Source organism: Fusarium sambucinum, chromosome I (genome assembly GCF_050947815.1).
Source record: "Fusarium sambucinum isolate potato_lamoka chromosome I, whole genome shotgun sequence".
In the NCBI taxonomy this organism is placed as follows: domain Eukaryota; kingdom Fungi; phylum Ascomycota; class Sordariomycetes; order Hypocreales; family Nectriaceae; genus Fusarium; species Fusarium sambucinum.
In genome coordinates this window covers 2,826,691-2,851,346 of record NC_139294.1, presented here as the reverse complement: position 1 = coordinate 2,851,346, position 24,656 = coordinate 2,826,691, and the positions used below count along the sequence as shown (strand labels likewise).

At 48.4% G+C, this 24,656-nt stretch overlaps 6 protein-coding genes across 6 annotated transcripts; 3 read left to right on the top strand and 3 right to left on the bottom strand.

Moving 5' to 3' along the window:
- Positions 1-169: 169 nt before the first annotated feature.
- Positions 170-1,300, top strand: FSST1_003650 (S-adenosyl-L-methionine-dependent methyltransferase; the record flags this gene model as incomplete). Its single annotated transcript, XM_083229749.1, has 2 exons — positions 170-424; positions 473-1,300. The coding sequence occupies 2 exons, from the start codon at positions 170-172 to the stop codon at positions 1,298-1,300; spliced, it is 1,083 nt and encodes a 360-aa protein (XP_083087080.1).
- Positions 1,301-1,442: 142 nt separating this feature from the next.
- FSST1_003649 (actin-related protein 2/3 complex subunit 5) lies at positions 1,443-2,190 on the bottom strand (the record flags this gene model as incomplete). The annotated part of the gene is made up of 3 exons (XM_083229747.1): positions 1,443-1,668; positions 1,729-1,856; positions 1,936-2,190. The coding sequence occupies 3 exons, from the start codon at positions 2,188-2,190 to the stop codon at positions 1,443-1,445; spliced, it is 609 nt and encodes a 202-aa protein (XP_083087079.1).
- Positions 2,191-6,737: 4,547 nt separating this feature from the next.
- On the top strand, positions 6,738-6,998 carry FSST1_003648 (uncharacterized protein; the record flags this gene model as incomplete). The annotated part of the gene is made up of 1 exon (XM_083229746.1): positions 6,738-6,998. The coding sequence occupies one exon, from the start codon at positions 6,738-6,740 to the stop codon at positions 6,996-6,998; it is 261 nt and encodes an 86-aa protein (XP_083087078.1).
- Positions 6,999-16,334: 9,336 nt separating this feature from the next.
- On the bottom strand, positions 16,335-17,780 carry FSST1_003647 (carbon-nitrogen hydrolase; the record flags this gene model as incomplete). Its single annotated transcript, XM_083229745.1, has 4 exons — positions 16,335-16,371; positions 16,428-17,203; positions 17,551-17,643; positions 17,769-17,780. 4 exons carry the CDS (start codon positions 17,778-17,780, stop codon positions 16,335-16,337), a joined length of 918 nt encoding a protein of 305 aa, XP_083087077.1.
- A 1,074-nt stretch (positions 17,781-18,854) lies between these two features.
- On the bottom strand, positions 18,855-20,849 carry FSST1_003646 (uncharacterized protein; the record flags this gene model as incomplete). The annotated part of the gene is made up of 2 exons (XM_083229744.1): positions 18,855-19,525; positions 19,574-20,849. 2 exons carry the CDS (start codon positions 20,847-20,849, stop codon positions 18,855-18,857), a joined length of 1,947 nt encoding a protein of 648 aa, XP_083087076.1.
- A 753-nt stretch (positions 20,850-21,602) lies between these two features.
- Positions 21,603-24,536, top strand: FSST1_003645 (cleavage polyadenylation factor subunit YSH1; the record flags this gene model as incomplete). The annotated part of the gene is made up of 4 exons (XM_083229743.1): positions 21,603-21,755; positions 21,809-21,906; positions 22,237-23,368; positions 23,421-24,536. The coding sequence occupies 4 exons, from the start codon at positions 21,603-21,605 to the stop codon at positions 24,534-24,536; spliced, it is 2,499 nt and encodes an 832-aa protein (XP_083087075.1).
- Between the last annotated feature and the right edge of the window lie 120 nt (positions 24,537-24,656).

Genomic DNA, 24,656 nt, shown 5'->3' with positions numbered 1-24,656 from the left:
ACTCTATACTGCAGCAGCCAGTAGAGAGAAGGAGAGAGCTTCAATGGAGTCTATCAAATCCATCATGACTTCTATATTGCATCAACACTTTTGGTACTTCGTATTATACATAACCAAATCTTATCTTTCTCCTCAAACTTGAGAGTGCCTTGAATGGGTCTCTTACGCAATGTTGCCATGTAGGATCTCGCCATTGGCCATGCGCTGCAGTCTTCAAGCTTTGTCACGACCAACCAATATCTGCCGTCCCATCGCAAATCAACGCTTCTATGCTGTTCAAGCTACCGGAGCTCCTCGCTTCCAGGTCTTCAATCGCCGCACGAAATGGCTACAGAAAGAGCGTGCGGGCATGAATGCGGAGGAAAGCCGTGAAACCGATTATCTCAAAGATGAGGTTGCCATTCGGTTGTCAGAGCGACTTCTTGTAAGTATGCGTACTTGAATAGGATACATGATCCTAACTACAGATCAGGATATAAAACGACACTTCCCTCGAGTGTTAGATCTCGGGGCAAACTCTTGCAATATCGCACGAGCATTGGTTCGCGAGAATCCTGATCCTGATCCTGATTCCAATGCGCCTCGGTCACCACCATTGTCCACACGTATTGACGAGTTGGTTGCTGCCGATTCTTCTTATTCGCTCTTGCACCGAGATGCCGATCATGAGTTTAACAAAAAGCTCAACATCACTCGGAAAGTAGTGGACGATGAAGAGACAATTCCTTTTGACCCTGCTTCTTTTGACTTGGTCATGAGTTCATTAAGTCTTCATTGGATCAACGACCTACCTGGAATTCTCACTCAAATCAACAACGTTCTCAAGCCTGATGCACCTTTCATCGGAGCCATGCTTGGAGGTGACACGCTCTTCGAGTTGAGAACGTCACTACAACTAGCAGAATCAGAAAGACGAGGCGGCATGTCTCCTCGAGTTTCTCCTTTGGCTGATGTGAAAGATCTCGGCGGTCTGCTTCAGAAAGCTGGCTTCAAGATGTTGACTGTTGATATCGATGATATCATTGTTGACTATCCTGATATGTTCACTCTGATGCAGGATCTACAGGCGATGGGAGAGGGTAACGCTATTATCGGAAGAGAGATGGGCCCGATTCAGCGAGATGTTCTTCTCGCTGCTAATGCCATCTACAAAGAACTTCACGGTAATCCGGATGGAACTATTCCTGCCACTTTCAGAGTTCTCTACATGATCGGATGGCGAGAGGGCGAGAACCAACCGCAGCCTCTGCCCAGGGGTAGTGGTGATATAAACTTGAAGGATGTTTTGGAACAAAAATAGGCTAGGCTGTTTGTTTCCGTAATGCAAATAATGTGACATCAGAGCTAGGAGCTTCGCAAGGGGTTTGCTGCTCCATGGGTTGTGGATGTCGGTACTCATGATTCTATGTGTTCTTGACCGCTCCTGTACACGCATCTACCCTCTAAACCCTGCGCCAGTCCGTCATTGTTCGACCGATGCATCCAAGACCGGCGACCTCAACTACCTTTTCGTGCCAGCTCAGAAGCACACTCATAGCTGCGGTTGCGGATTCGTTCGCGCCACCAGGTCGTCCTCCGATCTGGCTAAAGCCTCCTGTCGACTGGGGTGTAATCTTGTTTGGTGATCGCGAAGCTGCTCCGGGATGAGCTGTGGCCATTCCCTTGTAACTGCATGGAATCGTTAGATAATTCCATCAATTGTCCAATGTGCCGGGTCCTAAAACTTACATGTACTTCATCAGCACATCCAACAACTCGGGGCCTCCATCGGATCCGTAGATGCTCTTCAGCAGGGGTGACATATCGCTCGCCTTGATCGATTGGAGAACTTCAATAATGGTGTGCAAATGCGCATCCTATAAACGCAATCTCGTGAGTTCCACGTTTCCCATATGTAATCGAATAGCAGTCGTTCTCGAGATCACATCGGCGTACCTTGGCAGTATCCGTTCCGTTATAGACGGGCGTCTCCAGACTTCCCCTCAAAGCTCCCTCAGCATCGCCTCCTCGCAGTAGCTGTCTGATCTGTCCAGAAAGCTGTCGCACTTCCGCCTCGTCGATCTCGGGCTGTGGGGGGTGGAGGGTGGAGGTGTCGAAGTTGACGCTGGAATCCTCCTCCAGAGCGTCAATGTTGATGGTGCGCCAAGCGTCGCTCAGGGTAGCGCTTGTATGCTGCTGGATGATTGACATGTTGAGCAACTTTTTTCTTCAGTTAGATTGTCGTGTTGGTGTGTTGCAAGCTCGTGATGTCGAAATGAGCCTGTATCGGCAGGAAGCTATCGGTGTCGGCGTGGTTGGACATCTAAGCTGCGTCAGCGATGGCGGGGTGGAGGTGAGGCGGTGATATGTGGCTTGATAGCTGGAGCTCTCATGTTAAGCGGATACATAGGCTTGTCGTGATTTAGTGATGACAATCATGCTACAGTGACTGATACAGTGGGGCTTGCCGCACATGGCGTTGTACTTTCCTATCTTGTACACTACCTCTTTCTAAACCTACAAATAGCATTGGAAGCTTGTTGTTAAATAATACCACTCGTGTTATTCTTTTTTCTTTCTAATTCTTGAGTTCTTTAGACTCCATAAAAGCTTACTAGAGTCGCCAATCTTGAATTCGATATAGATATGTTATGGGTTGGGCATTAAAACACGTGTACGAAAAGTTATTCGATGCACATAAATCCAATTTGAGACACTTCCTGCACTTAATGATAAATGGAGAGCTATTTGCACCGCAGATGAAAGAAACGACATAAACCATCAATAGACTGCCAGCATTAACGTATTATGAACATACTTAACGCTTCAATACCAAAACTGAGAGAAGACAAAGTCGAAAACGTACATATGAATCACCGCATACCAGATTACCCTGTACCGTAAATATGGGCATGGTTGGATCGTTTGTCACGCTCGAAGTGCCTTTCTCTTCACGACTTATTACATCGGCAGCAGGGTTTACATGCCTTCCTAACAAATTTATGAGCTTCGAAAACCTTCTGAAAGAATCTTCAAGATCAATTAGAATCATCTGATCACCTCTTCTACGTACTCACGGCTCCAATTACTACAACAAACTACCCAGTTGAATGAGACAAGACAAAAATATCAGCGCACTTCTAGGCCACATAACCTGTCAAATATTTCTGTCAGCCATCGTATCAGAACCAGTTTGGACGCAACCCGCCTGTCAATTTACACTAAGCCATGCTTTTTCCTATTTACCCATCATCACCACATCCAGCGGCTGAAAAGACCGTCGGGTGATAGTGCGGCGTTGTCTTGGATTGCTTCCCCGGACTGAGGTAGCGTCTCAACGAGCAAGGTTTTTAGGGGTTAGTTTGAACGAGTCAGCTTCCTGAGGCTCTCTGACTATCCTTAGACAGTGGCTAGACTCACGACTCGTGGTTAATTACTGGATAGCGTACAGAGTACGGAGTAGATCATGGACGTACCCATACATAATTCCAAAAGCCTTGGAGGTTGGGCACGAGATACACAATCTCGATAACGATCAACCGGGGACACGGCAGACGGTCCCAACGCATTTGAAGCTTGACTCGTGGCTTCTTGTCCTATCGTCCGGGGAACATACCCGGACTCAACGATATACGCTCTAGAACAAACACATCCACGGATCGTCCTTCCAGAAGGTTGCCTACCTGGTCCTGCTGGCCTAGGGAGAGGCCTCTCTGGCCCCACACAAACGGTTCATGCCCATGAACCATGGAGCATGGTCTTTGGGATAAATTTTCTGAAATTACGAGGCGGTTCCGGCACGGACGCCTTAATTGCGGAAGCGGTTCCCCGGCGACAACAATATTACGTTGTACGTACAATCTCAACGACACAACTCGAATTGGCAGAAAGTACAGGGAAAACATCTGGGAGGCTGGGAAACAACTACATACCATGAGATCAGGTCACACTGGCAGAGATTGGCATTCTAATAACAGCCCTGACTGTTAGCTGAAGAGTCACCGGACAAAGAGGTAATGCGTTAATTATGCCCAGCCAGTGTTAATACATGCCAGTCAATTATGACGTCCCAGTTCTTGACACGGCTCTCTCACGCGCTCGCATCTGATCTACAACACTGTTCGCTGAGGCTTCCAGAAAGAAGTACAGAAGAAAACGCCCATGTCGTTTGGCGTCTGGTCCCAACTCAGTATGCCGCCAATCCGATAGGTGGACTTTGATACCAACCCCACTGGACATGGTGCCAAGAAGGGTCTTCATCTCATCTTCTCATGGCTGGTGGTACGTACAAAGAGCCGCAACACATAGACATACGAATAATATGTCGTCCGCGACTAGCCAGACTAGCTCAGGAACGAAATGTCACTGGCTTGACTGACTGGTCTGAACATGTCAGGCTGATCTGCAAGCAATTCCCCTGCTTAACAAGCCAGTGGTGATAGTGTGATAAAGCATATCAATAGCACGATTCTTGGTGGCCCAGGCACAGGATCGCGCCGTCGCCTCTAGCAATGGACTTACATACGTGTCCCTCTTCAAACACAGGGTTTAACGCCAGGATGCTTCTGTGGTAGTGTGGGTTGAGCAAAAGAAGACAAAGCAAAGAAGCCAGCTACATGCTGGAGGCCAGAATGAGTAAAAAGGCCTGACGAAGGGAGTTGGTTGGAAAGGAAAAGTACATTTTCTACGACACGATTATACATGGGCTTGGCCCAGTTGACACACGAATGATAGAAGCCCAAGGGCCAGTGTTGACGTCCTACCATATGTCGAACCGTTTTCAGACTTGCCATCCTTGGCGACCGATGCTTCAACGGGTTTTCAGCATTCAAAGGCCATCACATGACATGCAAGAGCATCGCGATCGCATCTGGCATTTGAAACTCCAGGCGTTTTCCAAACCGATCGACTGGTATTGGCTCCAAAAGGGACCCTTACGGTGGGTGGATGTCACTTATGTGGAAGTGGATGAAGGTTAGAACGAACGACACCGACCCCTGTTTCAAATACGAATGGCGTTTAGAAATTGACTAATGCAGGAACGCCGAATGACCTGGGGCTTCTTTGCGGCACTACCGTCTACGTAAAACGCCACAACGTGTACACTGGCGACACTAACGTGGATGTGTGCAGCGATCTACCCCTGAACATGCAGAGCGGGAGTTTGTTGGCAGTTCATCCCAAAATCCATGAATTATCCCCACAAGATGCACGCTCCCACATTGGACTGACTGACTGGCTATAGCGGGGCTCAGGTGGAAGACGTAGCTGTTCAGGTACCATGAGAAAGACCACACACATGGCGCTTAAGCATTAACTTGTATATACAGTGCTTCGACATTGATATTTCTATGTTGGCACGGCCAGGAAGTACCGTGTGCATTGAGCCAAGAAATTTGGCAGGCTTCTGGAAGCCTTCTACGCAGCCCCATCGGTCCACTTTGGCTTCAACCCAGTACATCACTGCCGCGATCGATCGAGACTTGGACATTCGCAAGCCTCTTGCAAACGTGGCAGGAAATAGACAAATAAACAAAAGTACTAAACCCCAGCCGGTAGTTCATGGCGGGCGACTTGAGCGGCTGAAATCCCCTCAGCATTGTTTGCTGCACAACGGTAGCAATGGGCTTGAAAAACATTGAGAACACCATCTCGGCGAATTATGGTGATGTGGCATATCTCTACCTACCACTCTAAGAGACGTTGGCCCAGTATTAGGCGAGGCCGGCAATACTTCCGTTGCATAAGGTACACAGGGATGGGGCTTCTTGTAACGCCATGCTTTCCTGTCAGTCACTGACTGACTTTACGACGTCTCAATTAGCAATAGCTGAATGTGAAACAGTTCTAACACATTGGTACTCAACAAGTAACTTCACCTACCCGTATCGATACAGATACCGTAATTGTTAAGGGTGCTCAATACTAAAAAGAAACTCGTTCATGGTAATCATCAGAACAGCAACGGGGCCGGGCAACCTATAATCGATAGGTGCCATATGTTTCACACCGGGAGTCACCGTGCATAGCCTACAAGTCAACAAGTTCACTTGAGATCGGACAGGTGATGGTTCAGCGGTTCCGTGTCCTTGGGATTCAGCATCAGCACGGTTCGGCCGAAGAGCTTCCATACCGCATATGTGATATGGGGAGGCGTGGACTACTTCTGCAACGATGCCCTTTGTTGACTCCGTTCGCCGCTCCTCTAATGACCGCATCTAGGTTCGGAACTTAAAGAAGCTTGGGTCATTGATCTCACAAATGAAACCAACATGATATTGAAATCGCCCATATGCTATGTGGCGGAGGATGGTTTTATCTGCCGGTCCATGTGAAACCCACCATTCCAGAACTAGATGATTTGCGATACCAATGCAGAGCAAACAATAGCTAATCATGGATGACAGGTAGACCATTGTGGGCGAGCAGATATTTAGGTGAGGATGTGTTACGCAGTAAAGCCTTAGCTATCTCGGTTATTGCTCACAATCGGAAATGAAGGCGAGGGAACAACTCTACGAGTTCTAAAATATGGTTTCGTGTAGTGCCTGGATACTACATGACTGACTATATTTATCTTTCGCGATTGAAGTCTTCCTTTAGGTTTCGTTGAAGTATCGGATCTACCCGAAAGCAAGCTTGGAAGACAGCGCAGAGACTACAGATGACTAGACTAGTCATCTTGTCTATTTTAAGCCATGACTGATGAAGGAAGAACAGTAAAACGTCATTGTTTTTTGAGGCATTGACATGTCACGATGGAGCGACAGAGCACCACATGGTCCTTCCAGTCGAGAAATCATGCGCTATCACAGGATGATACAGGTGCGACATGCCTTCCTTTAGGTGCTACTGAACAAAGTGGTGCGCTATGTTATGCTTGCCGCGCTCTGACCTGGGGTGATTTCATCCTGCAACGAGATGAGACGTCAGGTGTGTGGAGGCCAAAGAACATTCTTTCAACATTCCACGAAGCATGGACATCGGGTATGTGCTATATAATTAGCAAGGCGATATAAACGGGGGGATCGCGATGCTACATGCAATTTGGTATAGGATTAAGCTTTACAAACCAAATCCCGAATGGATACGTGCCCCTGGGCATAAGGCGAGAGAACTCAGCTGACCCTGCCGCACAAACGAGCAGGCATAGAGAACGAGAAAGAGGTCAGTTGGAAAAAGGAAATCAAGCGTTTGATAAACAAACGGCCTGATGCGGTGGATTGATAGAACGGTACAGCAGACCCTTGTGAATAAGTCACAGAAGTGCCATAAGAAAGATGGAATGGACGCTCGTACCCGGATGGAGAGCATACTCCATGAATTAGCACGATTGTACTATACAGTGCAATGACACGGCGCTAAGTACCGTTTGGACCCTCATAAACCTGACGTCGCGGGCTGGTTTGGCTGAGCATTGGGCTCGGCCAGTCCTAGGCCCACTAGGGGACGCCAGGAGGCTCCCTGGAACGCCAGTTCACTCCAGAAGGTTTGTGGTCATGGTCGTTACCTGTTGAACTAGTCACAAACGTTGGAGAAAGAAGGTTTGCTGGGAATGGGAAAGAACAATTGTCTCACACGCTTTTGTGGTCTAAGATCTAAACGGGCTCTGACGGGCTGTCAACGTCAGAACGTGGCCAGTTACAGGAAAAGAGAGGAGCACTGTTTCTTGCAACATGAGGCACCAAGGGATGAACAAAGCGGATAGGGGTGCGCTGCGTGGACGATAGGGTGTGAAAGACCAAAAAAAAAACAGCTGGAGAGGGATGTAATGGTCAGGTTGCGAATTTCCAACCTCCCGGAGACATTACACGCCTTGCAGCAGTAGCAGATCCCAGCGGCTTCTTATCCCTGTGACCCGGTGGCCTGGATGTCGCAGAAAGAGGCGAGACGAGAGTCAAGCATAGGTACTGCGAGTACTTGGGGTACAGTGCTGTGACCTTCGGATCAGCGCTCATCTGGGAGTCATGACCTGGCCTGAACGGCTGGGTGCCGGGAGACGACTACTATTAACCCATGGCGTGTCAATGCCCACAGACGACAAGCGAGAGAATGGAAGGTTGAGAGAAGCGCGCCCTGAATTTTTAGAAGCCCGAGCTCATTCTTTGATCCCCATCAGCCACGAACGGATCCCTCGTGGAGACATGCATAGATAGTCCCTGGGAGGAAAGCCATGAAACATGGTCCAGCCATGTACCGGCGTCGTCTCTCCTTTTTCTTGGTTTTTCTTTTTGCTTTGGTGGCTCGCTATTTTTTGTCACCCCCCCCCCCCCCCCCCCCGAGACGCCCCTCCCACCCCTGACCGTGGACCCCCTTGGGGAAATTTCACAGCAATTTTGATGAGGTTGATACTCAGGTAAGGTAATAATGGATGATTGACATTGGCACTGACATTGATTGACAGGCCGGACGGCACATCCAGTGACTCTGAGAGAGAGAGCACCCCCCCTTGCCCTTGTCTGGCCCTGCAAGCCTTGCATTGCCTTGCTATTGAATTCTCGTTGAGGTTTTCCCAAAGTTTTGTTCCCTCATAGGGAAGTTGTCTGTACAAAAGCAACTTGCTTCCCCTTCCTCCCTCGGACAAGAACATCATCTCACGTCTCCCTCTGGAACACATTCTCTTTTAAATACCCTCAGCCGCCCACCTCTGATCACTTGGCTCTTCTGTCCTCTTTCAGTGAATCACTTACACATACACACGCACCCTAAGCGAACGATATCGACGACTCGGACAGAAAAGACTAGACATCAAAGCTAGCAACCTTTCGCCTTACCTCATTCATCAGGTTACCTTGACCTTCTTCAAGCAAGCCTCTCCAGGCTAGCCAAATCTATCTATCCCAGCAAAGAACAGAACAGAACAACAGACAGAACAAGTCCCACACCCCTCGTAATAATCGAGCCCCGTTTGTTTGACCCACACTTCATTCGACCATCCGACCGGCGCCACCCTGCTACTCTATCTACTACTCTACAGCGTACCTGTGCCTTGTGCCTTGTGCCTGAACGGAACTGAACTCAACTACGAGCTGAGAAAATAGCTGGCCAGGCTACTAGTACCGTATTACGGCAACGATCCGTCCATCCCATCCCCCTTGCAAGGACGCTTGACAGAAGTTCAAGTCACCCCAAACCAAATAAAAAGGTTTCCCCTTGGATCCTACCTCATTTGGGTCGTCACTCAAAAAGCATAACTCTCCCCTTTCCCGCTCACTATTCAAGAGACGCATCTGTCCCTCGACTACCTTTACCTATTTATTGTATAATACTCTACTACACGCCTGCGACATCATCTCTCGCTCGTGTTGCCTATTTCAACCTTCTGGTGTCGACGTCTCTCGCAACATACTCCCACTCACCACCACTCCTTTACACCTCCGAAACACGCTCCAATTATATTGGTAACGCTCGCATCTTGAACACCATTCGGCTGTCTTCTCGCCTCTCTGTTCTCTGCCGCTTCAATCTTTCAGCCAATCCGCACCCACATTCGCTCAATACGTTCTGCATTCTTCGTCGCACCACGAAGAATATTCCTTGTAAGTCAAAGTCGCTTAACCACAATCACTTCATTGGAATCCAATCTCGCGCTGGTGCCTGTCTTGGTTTTTACTCTATTCAGTTGCCGAGAAAGACTCTTGCGTATTTGATTCTTCTGGTTGTCTTTTCATTCATATATCGCATGATTCCTTGCAGCATGAACTGACCAACAACACAGCAACAATCCACTCTTTTCCAATCTTCACCACAGACAACAGCAACATTCACAATGGTTGAAGGATCATCAACCCCTTCCAACATGGGCCGAGGAGCCTACGACACAACCGGTGTCCCTAAGCCCCCTCCCCGCCCCAGACCTTCATAAGAGTCTTTTCGCTTGAAATGTTGGATAAACTCTACATGTTTCCCAACCTAATGCGACTGACGACCACGCCAAAAGCCGGGCCACGCTGGCGGTTAGGCCTGTCCGGCGACGACATGACACTGCGCTCATCTTTGAGACGCGCGCTTCACCCTTTTCCGCCTTCCGCCTTTCTTCTTTTCGACCTGAAGCGACTTTTCATCAATTACGACACTATTTAATCATTTCAAGACAGCCGAGGAGTTAAATCACTCCTGGCTATAATGCTTTCCGGATACACCTTTTAATGCACATTCCTGTCGAAAACCATATACACAACGGCTCAGAGCCATCACTTGCTTCCCAGCAGCAAGCGAGAATTTCAAGGGAAACACTTTCTTCTTGGGAACGATTTCACTCATTGTTATGACTGAGTGTCAATTTTCTTTATTTCACATTCAACATTCGTGGCGACGCGGAATTGTTACATCTCTACATTGGGTTCAGTACGCGGCGTTTGAACATAGACGGAATCAAAACTGGGTTTGCTTTTTCTTTCTTTCTGTGTGTTTTTCCTTCTTTCTTCCTGGCTTCGTCTTCACTACAGCGTCTTTTACCGGCCGTCCCCACAGCGTCTCCTTCGAAAACCAACTCTGAGTTTCAGCACCACTCACGTCAAGGGCGTTCTGAATCGGAATGCAGATCTGACTGGGATGGGTCTGTCTCAGATCGTCTCCTCCGCGACAAGGGTTGGCGAGGTGGGCCGACATCGAATTGGGCGACCGAAACCGAGCAAAGACAAACCGACATGGAGTGCCTGACGACCGAGCCAAGAAGATCGAATACCACGAAGACACATTTTGGAGTTTATTTTTACGCAAGGGTATTGGGATGGAATACAAAAAAACTGGGACCGGATGGGAAAAGATGTTTGATTTCAGCAATCGCATATAGACTTTGGGGGTTTTGCTTCATCTTTTTGTTTTCTCTCGGCCACCCCGTCGGTCGTTCCTTTTTTCTTTTTCTTCTATTACTGTTGGTTATGGAGATGGCTGTTTTGGTCTGAGCTCCCTCGCGGGAGGACCAACAGCGATGGGATTCCTTGCGATATTCCCTTGTACTATTTCTGGACTCGATTGGTGTACAACACAACTATTGGATGAGGATCGAGGAAGGGGGGAGAGTTGGAAGCGAGACGATGCTCTAGCCGTGTTGCGAGCACTTGGGCTGGACTCAGGATTGATAGAAGATACCCCCTACTGCGCGTCTCCCCCCTTCGAGTATCTCGACTGTATAGTATTTTATTAAACTCAAGACATTTAGCTACATAGCGCAAGGGAACGAATAATCTGGGACACCAGAAGAAAGACAAATAATGGAACATCATTCAACAATCATCTTTGACTACTGCAATGCTACAAGTGACTTGACTAAGTAAATGTATGGTAAGGATCTATTTTCAGGTTCGAATCTTTTTACTCGCCATGTTTGCCTTTTAAGGAAACTTGAACGGGAGGTGAGATAAGTCTGGATGTGAATTACTTGGACGAGAAGGTTTGTTTGCTATGCTTGGAGCCGTAGTCTGTGTGACGAGCGGGTGATGAAGAATCGGGGAGAAGAATCCGAGGCCATGGAGGAAACAGAAAGTAGGACGGTGACAATAGAGTATGTTACAGTACATAAGATTAGTTGGGGTAACGCCCGCATACAAAAGATATCTGGGCAGCCACTCGCTGTATCTATGTGTAGGCACAGACTGCAATTTAGTTGGAATGGAAGAGGTTGGAATGTTTACTGCGAATAAAGGGAGTTGTCGATGGCCCAACTAGACTAATACGAAAGAATGGACTGGGCTGTCACTGGTAGGCAAAGAGGGCATGAAAAAACAAGACTATTTACTCTAGCAAATCTAAGCAAAGACAAACAGGTTGAGGTTTGCTATGTTGGGTTCCCTTGTCCATGCGAATGACAATTAAAAAAAAAGGCATTGAGCGTTGCGCAACAAGGTAGAGCGTTGTTGGGTTAATAGATCTAACTTGACTAGTACCTGCTGCATCGAGATGGTCTAATGTCCTACCTAATAAACTTGGGATGACACATATAATTAAAATAGATTGGGCTGCAATAACGAATGACCACAAAATCAAACGGCAATCTGTTCTACCTGAATGTGAAATTATGAAAGCAACGCAAGGGGTCAAGCATGAATTGTTTACGGGCAAGACGAGTCAGTGTATGCGTATGCAACTTTGTCAAGCTGAGCTATGATGTTTCCATAAACCCAAAAATAAATGCACAAATCAAATACCTTTGCACTAAAACAAGGTACGACCTTTTGGTGGTCGATGAATTGAGTGTGCGACGCTTGGATGATACAGTACGATATTGTAAGTTTGTGGTGGCCTACTACTAAAGTAATTGACTTTTGGGCTTTCAGGGGCTGGCATTGAGGTTGCCGCAAAGATACATGGTGATACAGCAATGACGACGACTCTACCCGCAGGTACAGTTTCCGATATGATAAAAAGAAAAAAGCTTAAAGTTAAGAGGAAAGGCCAAAGAAGAATAATAAATACAACACTCAAGGTTCGTTGGGATGAGGTAATGGATGGAGAAAACAAGACTATCGACTGATTAGGGGCAAAAAAAAAGAGTTGATGGCTGGCGGTTGAGTTTTGGGGGCCCGTTTCATAGCCGTAAAGCAAACGTTCAAATGCTTGTTGCCAGGCCCCAACTAGGTTGAGGATTCCGGGGGACACGAAAACGAGGACATCAGCGATAGAACAGAATAAAACAGAACCATGGCGCTTGATCTGAGCCATCTATCTGTAACTGGGCAGTAGATAGAGTGCAAAACGGCAACCGGCAGGCAGACATGACACGCAGGAGGTTCAGATGAAATAGTGGGCTAACCTTGGCCTCATCAACATGCCACAGCTGCCATTTTACGGGTATAACCCTTAATTAGGTAGGCACACCTTTACTGTCTATCAGAGAGTCAAACGTTGTGCTCGGTGACACGAGTAGACAAAACCAGCCGAGGCTCTGCGTTCCGTATCCAGTCATGAGCCGTCCGTTTCACAATCTTGTCTCGGTACAGATACAAAAGACAATTAATAGGCCGGGCATTAACACGAGTCGCAACAAGAGGTCAAAACAAGTAACTCCCAGAGAGGAACAGAAAAAGCAAGAGGATGCGACTCCAGCATTATGACATATCGGATCGACAGTTTGCGCATCATACGTGGATCTCCTCCGTGTACATCCATCTCCAACTTGGGGCCCTGTTTGCGACAGGCGACAAAAACAAGAATGGGAAAAAGCTTGCAGTCTGATATCAGATCTCATCCAAAGGGAGAAAAGGAAAAAGAGAAAACAATCAAGGTGCTAGAATACGCGCCTAGGAAGAAGCAAAGATGAAAAGAGAGAACAAAGCCCTTATTCATCATGATCCAGACAAACACAGGCAAACAAAACAAAACAGCAACTAAACAACGACATATTGTAGACATGTACGTAGCCTTTTTTGCAAGTCATACTACCTGATTACGGTATCTTGCATAAAGTGGATGCATGAGGCGTTACTGAGAAAAGAAACAAATCGTGTTTATCTATTGGACAACCAAGCGCAAACTCGTTTTTGGATAAAGAGACAAGAGTCAAGAAAGACATTGGCTGAGTTGTCCCTGTAAAAAGAAAAGAGAAGATGAGACATGAAAAAGCAATCATTTTCGGAACTACACTAAGCAAGATATTACTGGTCACCTTGGTTCTTTCTTTCTTCCCATCCTTCCTCTTTCTCTGAGCCGGAAAATCTAGTCAATTGCCTCCTCAGTCTTAAACCTTGTTGAAATAAATAAATAAATAAATTGTTAATGTCTGATGGGGAATTAGAATATCGGCTAATGCAAGATGACATTGACAGCTTCCTACTTTGGGACGCGGCGACGGGACGGGGACGGGGAAGGAGGAACGGAAAATGGAGACTGGGGTGCAGCTGCAGGAACAAAGGAACGGTAACGGGCAGGCCTTCCGATTTACCAGTTCTTCTTCCCAGGTCCAAGGTAAGGCAAAATCAGACAAAGTCCAGACGGAAGGTAACCCTGGGTAAGAGTAATGGAAAGGTACCGGTACGTACCTCAGGTACAACACAGTACTTCCAGTAGAGTCTTGACCACATTAAGAATCGTGCGACGCCGGGCTAATGCAGCCAGGCTCCCGGGACCGAAGCGTTGGGAATTGGGGGGCCGCAGTGGAGTTGATGGAAGTTCTTCAGGCAGGTGCAGTTGGGCGAGAACGCGGAAGGAAGACAGGAAGCAAGGTAGGGTAGGGGAGGGGTGAAAAGATGCCAGAAGAACATGAAGGAAAGAAAATAAAAGGGAAGGGATTAATTAATCACACAGGCGAGACGGGAATCTTGCATGGACAAGGACAAGGACATGGGTATCTCACCACCTATATCAGGGATGCTACAGGGCGTGTGCATAGCGTAAACGGTACCTGACATGCCATGACAGCGCAGGTCAGGATGGACATGCCATGGCGATGATGATGGTTCATGGTATCAATCAAGTGGATACTGTCAAAGCAAATCTTGTCTTGTCTTGTCTAGGTTTGTTTCCCTCTGTCATTGTCAGTGCTACTCCACCACTACCACCACTACTACTCTACAACTCAAGTACCGCAAACGCAAGGCTGCATTGCTGCAATGCAATATTCAAGGTCCAGGGCGACGGGAAGAATGAAAGGGAGAAAAAGAAGCAAAAAAAAAAAAAAAAAAAAAAAAAACCCCACAAAGACAAGGTTCACTAATACGGCAAAGGATTACAATGAGTTGAGAGAAACTACAGATATCAAACACGTAATTATTCCGCAAAAACTAATACACAAGAGCAGGTTTCAAGATGCATGTCCTTTGGAACAAAAAAAGACATCATAATCAAACTTGTAATGATGCAAGTCGCCTCCTACCTACCTATATGGAACTACTCTGTATACCTCGTGTATATCCAATGTCTGCTATACCATCATTTTAGCCTATAACCCATTACGTATCATCGTCTGCGGAAGCACGACCCGAAATGCCTTTGAAACCAACACATCACAACGTACCTGTTTCGAGACGAGGCTGAAGGAAAATGGGAAAATTCTTTTTCTCCTCTACTTATTATTACCGTACCCAACAACTCGGTAACATGCATGGCAAACATGGGAGAGAAAGGGAAAAGCTAGGCTTACAACGTTGCAACGCTAAACAAAACAACACCAACGGCCGGGACATGAGGAATATCTCCATCCGGGGAGTTTGGAAACTCATTCCTAGTCCAGTGGAGAAAGCGGAAGAAAAAGAAGAAAAAGAACAACACATGGAAGTAAAGGGAGCACAGGCCGGTATACGCACATGCAAAGCACAGAGCAGAAAAAAAAGTCTTCTTCTTTTCTTCCAGGGATCCAGAACCGAGGCAACGGCTACGGTAAACGGTACTGCATCCCCAGAAGCCGATGGGAACGGGACTTGAACAGATCTTCGACTTCATCTCGGCAACGGGACCCTTTTCATCAAGTTCCTCAAGCGAGAAGAGAAGAACTTTAAACCATTTTGTAACTCGGCGGTTCTTTCAGCCTGTCTGTGCTTAACAAAAAGTCTCCCCCAGTCCACTCGCCTATAGCGAGGCTCAACTTTTCAAGTTCCGGTTCCAGTTCACAGGGTTCAAGGTGGAAAGGTCAAGTCTTTCGGGAGAACCGGAACCCATGTGCATTCAAAGCGTCCCAGCCACCCGGGACTCGACTTGTAACATTTCCCCCCTCTCTCTTCCTGGGAGAAAATCTGGTACCGAACTGTCGGTCCTAAGGAGATGATGGGGCGAGTAAGGACAATCTCTCTTATAACGGAAGCTGGGTATAGAATCCCGCAAGGATCCATCTCATCGGCGACTACGCGAGGATGGACAATCATTGATTGTGAGTTGGGTTGGGGACGGGCAGACGGGGTCATGGTTTGACATGTTTGCATTGGTGTTTGCGTTTGAGCCTCCTCAGGAGGTGATCAATTGTAAAACATGGCAAGCAAACACGGCAAGTTCTCGTAATCAGGCCCGAACTGGTTGTAGGAGATCTCGATCACTGGTAGTTTTACATACCATGTACTGTATCAAGGTTTTGAACTTGGAGTCAGATTAAGCTTTGGTAGATGTTGCTGAAACGATGCTATGATTAACAGAGTTCAAAGGGATCTTACCGATAACTAGAAAGATAGTGCACTCCAGTCCATTCGAGGAACCGTAATTGATTGTTGCTTGGTCTGCCCTGGAAGCCAATAGCATGTGGTATATCTTGTCAAGAGTGGTAATAGCCTATGACAGGTCTACTTGTAAAATATGACTTATGCAACCGCAACAGAATCTTCGACATAAAAGGGCTTTCAAATATAACTCTATAAGCGAAGTGACCACACTTATACTGCTCTGTTTAAGCCACGATATCTATCAATGCATGTCTATTCTATTCCTTCCGTCTATGCCTTGCTGCAAGTCAACTCGGGATAAACATCACTATCCACAGTTAGCATATACAAACACTTTCAACCAGAGTACCATGGCCAACTTACGTTCTCCTCTGAAGAGGGCTGTCATTTCGAATCTTCTCCAGATACTGAAGATCAATGTCCACAAACCCGATGTCCCCTACAGCACCCTCCTCCGGCGTGCCCTCATATTTTCCATCCTCCTCCTTCACACCCTTGAGCTTCAGCACAACTTTCCCCCAAGGATCAATGATCATGCTCTGTCCCCAACTCGATCTCTTCTCATTATGCTTTCCAACTTGACCTGAAGCGATGACGTAGCTTTGTGTCTCGATAGCTCTGGCTCTGAGAAGAGTCTCCCAATGCACTGGTCCCGTTTGGCAGGTAAAGGCGCTGGGGTACGTCAGTATCTGCGCTGGGCGGTTCTTCCACGCGCTGTGAGGGCCAGGCTGGGCGAGTGCCAAGGGTGCCTCTGGGAATCGCAAGTCGAAGCAGATGAGGCTTCCAATGCGGCCCACAGGCGTGTCAAACGGCGTAGTGAGAGTTGTGCCTGGCTGGACTGTGTCGCTCTCCTTCATTTTGCCAAAGTCGAATGCGTGAAGCTTGTCATAAGTTGCTGTATCATCGATTTGACCATCTTCTTGGATGTAGATAGTACGGTTCAGAATTCTCTTTGATTGCTCCTGCCCAATACCCGTCTCATCACGATGGTGGATTCCTACGTGGACAGCAACGTGATACTCTTGAGCTGCATCTTGAAGACCTTTCACAAAGGATGACGTCGATTGAGGCTCTGCGAGCTTGAGTGACTCCTTACCATCGGAGCCGATGTAGTCAGCCGCCTCAGGGAGAAACAAGACCTAGAGAGAATGTGTAAGTATACCGTGTGAGAAAGAACCAAAACCTCTTAAAAGAGAAGTACCGCCGTTTTGGAACATAGTAAGACAAGTGACAACCAAAAACTAGACCGCACTAGAGTCTCCAAACCTCTTTATGAGCAGAGTTCCCTGAGTGTGGTTGTCTCACGGTTGATCCAGCCGACTGGCTCCCTTAAATCCAGATCATGTGTCTCTTTTCTGATTTTTGATGAGTCTCCTTTTAACCATCTCGATCGAGGGATGTAGAAATCCCTCTATTCCGGAGCCAGACACTTGCAGACGACCAGTCATAAATTTGACAGGACTCAGTCAGTCACTTAGTCACCCACCTTTGCTTGTCCCCGAGCTGCACTCGCCACCAGTTTGACACATTGTTCCAGATTACCCTTGATCGACTTCGTTGAGCAGATCTGACCGATTGCCTGCAAGCGCGAATGGATTAGTTGGGATGCTTGGTAGTGCACATATCATACCAGCTTGGAAGCAAGGGAGGGATCTGATACACCCCCCCTCCAAAATTGTAAAGAGAGAGAGGAAAGGAACCAACCGCAATTGCCATGTTGATGAGTGCTGTATCGCCAAGGCTATGGATCCTCCTGAACGGGTTTGAGCGTTGAGATCTGGACGATAGATTAGTCGATGGTTCTCCCTTGACGTTACTGAAAGTGGAAGTTCGTTACTTATACAGTAGAGGTGTGAGTGTATGTGTTGTCTCGAAGCTGCGATTTAGGCTAGGTTTTTGATTTTTGTCTCTGTTTTCTTTGTGTCAACCAGTAGATCCGGACCCTGCCGAGTTTTCAATTAAATCAAAGTTGCGTACTCAACAAGCAATTGACTGAATCGTCCAGGTATTTAACTGTTGATAAGGGAGGGGAAAACCGACGATGTAAGCTCCAGTCCCACTTTTCCTCCAAGTGGAATCATTTGTCATTGACTCTGTAAACAACCACAAACAAGGAAGGCTAAATAGAAGAGGCACTTTCTATCCTTACTTTCTTCTCCCTTGACTCAAGAGAAGGAATGTCCTCGTCACCAACTCTCACTAAGATCAATGATCGTCACAGGGGAAAAACTCTAAATTCGAGTTGAATTGAAGCTAACTTCAAGTCCAAAGGGTTTTAATTCTTGTCATCTCTGATTTTCTCCCCCGACTGTTCTCTCCTCCCCTTTGCCGACCAGAAGTTGCCCCTCTGGTCAACCCATGGCTTCAGCGAGTTGACTAGGTAGTGATGGCCTCGTGCCAGAAACCAAAGCCCTCGAGAAACACATGGCGCACTCGTGTTCCCTTCGTTTGGTACGCATCGTGACCGCCAGTGTTGAATTTGCTTCTGCCCCAAGAGGCCCCTCCACACCCTTCATGCTATCAGTTCATAGTCTTGTTTCCTGCTGTGCAGTGCGTGCCCAAATAATGCCTTTCCCCTAAGTCATGCCTTTGGCTGGGACAAAAAAAATAAGAAGAAACATAAAACGCCGTGCTAAGTAATATCACAAGAGATGCACGCCGCGCAGGGTATCTTCCTCTAGCCCTCTCCTGGCCCTGGCTAAGTGTCACCCATCCGTTCTCACCTGGTTCTGTCTTCTTGCTCTTCCCGTCTTCCATTACGTCGCCATATTTTCGTAGTTGTAGCAGTCATTACTTGGGGTTTGACGCGTCCAGGCACAGGTACGCTCTTTGGAGTGCCTTGCCTTCTCGCCCGTCCCTCTCTAGTACTGCAGCCCAATCGCGCAGTTGGATATTGCGCCCCTTCTCTTTATCTTCTCTCCACGTGCCGAGTCGGTTGCGCCCTTCAGTGGTCATGGCCATGTTTGCTGGCGCCGGCGCCGCTCCCGCTCCTCCAGGCCCTTTTCCAAGTCCCGGAGCGCTCCTGGTTGGTGTACTGGCTCCACTGCCTCCGCGTCCGACGTTCATCCAGTCGTACGTCTTGCCTGTCTTCTTCTTGCCAAAGAGACCACCCTTGCCTCCAAAACCGGCAAAGATGCTGCTGGTAGTGTTCTGACTCTGATGGTTATCGATCTCGGCAGCTTTCATCTGCTGGTTCTTTTTGATCTCCTTCTTTGTCATGCTCTTGGGAGCTTCTGGAGCTGCGGTACCGGGAGTACCGGGTGCCACGCTGCCTGCACGCGAAGTTGTGCTTCCAGCGTCTGGTATTCCGTCTTTGCGCTTTTGTCGTTTACGAAGTCGTGCTTCTTCCCAATCGCGCTCCTGTCTTGCGAGGTCTCGCATCGTGGTTGTCATATAAGATGACACTTTGGGTAGCTTAACGGGAGGTGCACCGTTTGTCAACCCAGCTGCATCGCTAGAGCCTGTAGATTGTGAGTATAAACTGAAGATATTGCCCTGGTACTACTTACGCTTTAACGGATTCGTGCTGTCCCCACCCGCACCTTCTATAGTGGCCTCATCAACGCCGCTGACTGTGTCCGTTGGCTTCTCGATGGGCTCCAAAGGCTCGGCATTCATAGGGGCAGCAGCTGGTACCCAATCTTCAGGTATATCGCCGTGAGACGTCTTTTGCCGGTTCGTTGCTACCAAATGCGCGTCTTCCACCAACTCTCGAAGTCGCTGTTTTGTAGCAATCGACATTAATGCCAACTGATCAACCAAATAAGCATCGTGCGGAATGTATGAACCTGTCGTGTGAACCATGGTCGAATCCGGGCCCGGAGTCACTTTGACGGTCACCTTTGGTGCAGCGAACTGTTCCGGAAGTCTCATCTTTCCCATAGTCTGACTGTTATTCTTCAGATCCAGGTTCAGCCCCAAATGGTGTTCTCGTGCTATCTTGTCCGCGCGCCGATGCAACATGGCGACCAGCAAAAACGGTTCACTGATCTCCTGTGTTCGCTGGAGTGCAAGTCGCATTGATGACTCTGACCAAGCCCTCTCTGCTTGCTGTGCAGCAAACTGTTCCTGTTGTTGGTCTTGAACGGATTGGGCAGGTTGGTTTGCTGGCCCTGCGCCGTAAAACGTTGACTTGGGCCCAGGCGGCTGGTGTGCGAATCCCGTCCGTGCTTCATCAAAACCAGTCGCGTAAAGATCATTCATGTATTGCTCCTCAGCCCGAAGATCAATGCCCGTACCAGCAAGTGAATCTGTCACATCATATTCGTAGTCCTTGGTCGGTCGCTCAGCTGGCCTCTGTGGGGGACCCATGACACTTGGACCAGGAGTTGGAACCGCCAACTGACCAGGGATTGGAGCAGGCACAGGTGTCATCGTTACGTTGGTATATTGAGGCACAGGTGTCTGCGGTTGTTGAGGCTGTTGAATTGGAGGCGTCGAATTCGGTCGCACATCTGGAAGATTAAGGCCAGGCGTCGTATGCCCATTGGTGTAAGGTGTAGCATACGTCGGCGGTAGAGCAGGGCTCTGCGCAAAGGCAGGAGATCCTGTCGCAGCTGGTGGCGTTGCTATAGCGCCCGGGCTCGCAGCATATGGGGATGTAGCATAGGGGGATTCGGGTTGGGAGGAAGGACCGTCCGTTCGAACTCGTTTCTGAGGTGGGAGGGCAAAGCTCGACTGCGACGCGGCGGGCGATGGGGAATGCTGTTGCGGAGAGAAGGCGCGAGGTGGCACCTGAACCTGCGTCTGGGTTTGAGGCTGTGCCTGTGGTTGTGGTTGAGCCATGATGAAGTTCCCTAGTCGTGACTGTGTTGTCGTCGAAAGTCGTGCCAAGGTAGAAGGAAGATAAGTGTTGGTGAGTGCGTTAGCTCAGCAGGCGGATGAGCCTGTCAAATCGGTCGCGACGCCTCCCATCCGACGCGCTCAATCTCGACGGGGCTCTCGGGGAAGCTGTAAAAACAATTAATAGGCGAGGAAATCGTGACTGGAAGGCGCTGGGGTTGCGCTTTCAGATGGAGGCGTTGTATAGCGTCGTTGGGCGAATATGATAATTGGCTAGGGGTGGATATGAAGGAGGGAGCTTCACCTGTAAAACAGATGTCGCGTAGTTTTAACGTCACGTGCGCAGAGCCTCTCGAAATATGGGGAAGCAGCCAGCTTTATCGTTCAGCGACAAAAAAGTGCTTTCAACAATGATAAGATCCACTTGAGAAAGTGCGCTTATTACCCACTAATACACACTTTCTCTAATAGCGTGCGTTTGTTCTTTATTGTCACCTGCAGCTATCTCCCCAAAAAAGAAAAGACCGGTTTTTATCCGTTCATTGTTCAAACGCGTCTGCGTTTATGCCATTATTGTCCGCCTATTCATCCATCTATACCTACCTACCTTCACATTGCTGCAGCTAGTGATCACTGTCGCAGTCTGTGAATCACAACGTTATTGCTATCGGTGGCTTAGTGCCGTTCTACTGATTGTCTATATAGAAGCTTCCAACACCGAATGTGAATCGAGCTATCGCTCGGCATCTCCTCGAAATGGCATCCAAACGAAAAGCAGCTGCTATGAACGCGGCTGCAGCCGAAGAACCAGTAGATCCGTCGGACGAGCTTATGTTTCTTTGCCTAGGAGGAGGAAACGAAGTCGGGAGGTCATGCCACATTATTCAGTACAAAGGAAAGACGGTCATGGTAAGCGGTCGATAAGTCAGTCTATCACAAACCGGTCTAATACCCATTGCTAGCTTGATGCCGGTCAACATCCTGCGTATGATGGACTCGCCGCACTGCCTTTCTACGACGACTTTGATTTGAGTACTGTCGACGTGCTCCTCATCAGCCAGTAAGCGATCCCTTCTTTCCACCCCCGCGACGATATACATAGGCTGGACAGGGCGAGGAATGAAGCTTTGTTATTTCGTGATGTGATGGAACGGACAGTCCAGTACATGACACCACTGCTCTGTACTGTCACGGCCAGTATTGCGCGTGTGTGACGTCGATATCCATGATTATGCTTTTTGTATGCCATATCAATACAATACAGTCTTTGCCCATTTTCCTTACGCCCTTGCTATTCGTCCTTGTGATGCCGTCCTGTCCTGAAATCGCCAGTCGCCAAACTCATAGCTAGCCAAACGCCATCTTGAGAATTACAGCTAACCCGACATAGTTTCCATATTGACCATGCGGCATCATTACCATATGTTCTCGCCAAGACCAATTTCAGGGGCCGCGTCTTCATGACACATCCCACCAAGGCTATCTATAAATGGCTTATCCAGGACAGTGTCCGAGTTGGCAACACTTCGTCCAATCCTACCACACAGCCTGTTTACACTGAGCAAGACCATCTAAACACGTTCCCTCAGATCGAGGCTATCGACTACCACACCACTCACACCATCTCCTCCATCAGAATCACCCCTTACCCAGCCGGCCATGTCCTCGGTGCCGCCATGTTTCTCATTGAGATAGCTGGCCTCAACATCTTCTTCACAGGTGACTACTCGCGCGAACAAGATCGACATCTTGTCTCGGCAGAAGTTCCCAAGGGTGTCAAAATTGACGTTCTCATCACTGAGTCTACATATGGCATTGCCTCTCATGTTCCTCGCCTGGAAAGAGAACAGGCCCTTATGAAATCGATCACAAGTATCCTCAACAGAGGTGGTCGAGTGCTTATGCCAGTCTTTGCTTTGGGACGAGCCCAAGAGCTGCTTTTGATTCTCGATGAGTATTGGGGGAAGCATGCCGACTTCCAGAAATACCCTATCTACTACGCAAGTAATCTTGCGAGGAAGTGTATGCTTATCTACCAAACATATGTCGGTGCCATGAACGACAATATTAAGCGTCTCTTTCGTGAGCGGATGGCCGAGGCCGAGGCGTCTGGTGATGGTGCAGGCAAGGGCGGACCATGGGATTTTAAGTACATCCGTTCGCTCAAAAACCTGGACAGGTTCGACGATGTAGGCGGTTGTGTTATGCTTGCTAGCCCCGGTATGCTTCAGAACGGTGTCAGCCGTGAACTACTGGAAAGATGGGCGCCCAGCGAAAAGAATGGTGTTATTATTACTGGTTACAGTGTCGAAGGTACTATGGCCAAGCAAATTATGCAGGAGCCTGACCAAATCCAGGCCGTCATGTCTCGCAGTATGGCCGGTGCCCGGCGCATGCCTGGCGGCGATGGTGAGAAGGTTCTTATTCCTCGACGATGCAGTGTCCAGGAATACTCGTTCGCTGCTCACGTTGATGGCGTCGAGAACCGAGAATTTATCGAGGAGGTTCAAGCACCAGTTGTCGTAAGTCTCCTTTAATCTTGACTTGACATGAACGTCAAACTAACTCAATCAGATTCTTGTCCATGGAGAGCAGCACAACATGATGCGTCTCAAGTCTAAGCTCCTGTCACTCAACGCCAACAAAACTACCAAAGTCAAGGTTTACTCTCCCCGTAACTGTGAGGAACTACGCATTCCCTTCAAAGCCGACAAGACGGCCAAGGTCGTAGGAAAGCTTGCCTCTATCCAGCCCCCTCAGAGCATTCACCCCGATCAGACCGCCACGCCGCCTCTTGTCACTGGTGTGCTTGTGCAAAATGATTTTAAGCTATCTCTCATGGCACCCGAAGATCTCCGCGAATACGCAGGCCTCAACACTACTACTATCACCTGCAAACAGCGCCTTACTCTGAGTGCTGCGGGTGTTGACCTTGTCAAGTGGGCTCTCGAGGGTACCTTTGGCAATATCGAGGAACTTCCTGAAATGCGCCGTGCAAAGAATGGTCATAATGGACATGCTGATAAGATGATTACGGATGGCGACGAAGCGAAGCAAGAGGATGCGGATGAAGAGGTTGCCAGCCTTGTTGCAGCTTACCTGGTCATGGGTTGTGTTTCAGTCCGATATCGAACAAACGGAGAAGTTGAGCTTGAATGGGAGGGCAACATGCTTAACGATGGCATCGCTGACTCCGTCATGGCGGTTCTTTTCTCCGTAGAGAGCTCTCCCGCTGCGGTCAAGCGGTCATCCGCGAAACACTCACACTCACACTCCCTCCCAGAAGTGAACCCTCACCATTCCGCCACCCCCGAGGAACGTCTCGAGCGTCTCCTGTGGTTCCTCGAAGCCCAGTTCGGCCAAGACAATGTCGCCCCTGTTACTATTCCTAAGCTGCCTACGCTGGAAGGCGCGGACGACAAACCCAAGAAGGGTGGCGAAGATGAAGACGCCATGAAGGTAGAGGAGGATGGCGAAGACGCACAACTCCAGGAGAGACAGCAAAAGGAGATTGAGCGATTGCACAAGATTGGCATCCCAGTTCCTGGAGTATCAATCAAAGTCGACAAGATGTCTGCCACAGTATGGTTGGAGGATCTCGAGGTCGAGTCAAGCCACAAGGTATTTGCTGACCGAGTGAGAGCGGTTGTGGAGAGGGCTATCGAGGTGACAGCACCTCTCTGGGGTTAAAGCGCGATTTCACTGTTGCGATGGTTGGCTATTGTAAAGCTATGCAGTCCAGATTTAATCCCCTGTCTACGAATGGGCGAATACCAAAATGGTTATTAGATAACGTCTTTAAAAAGATGA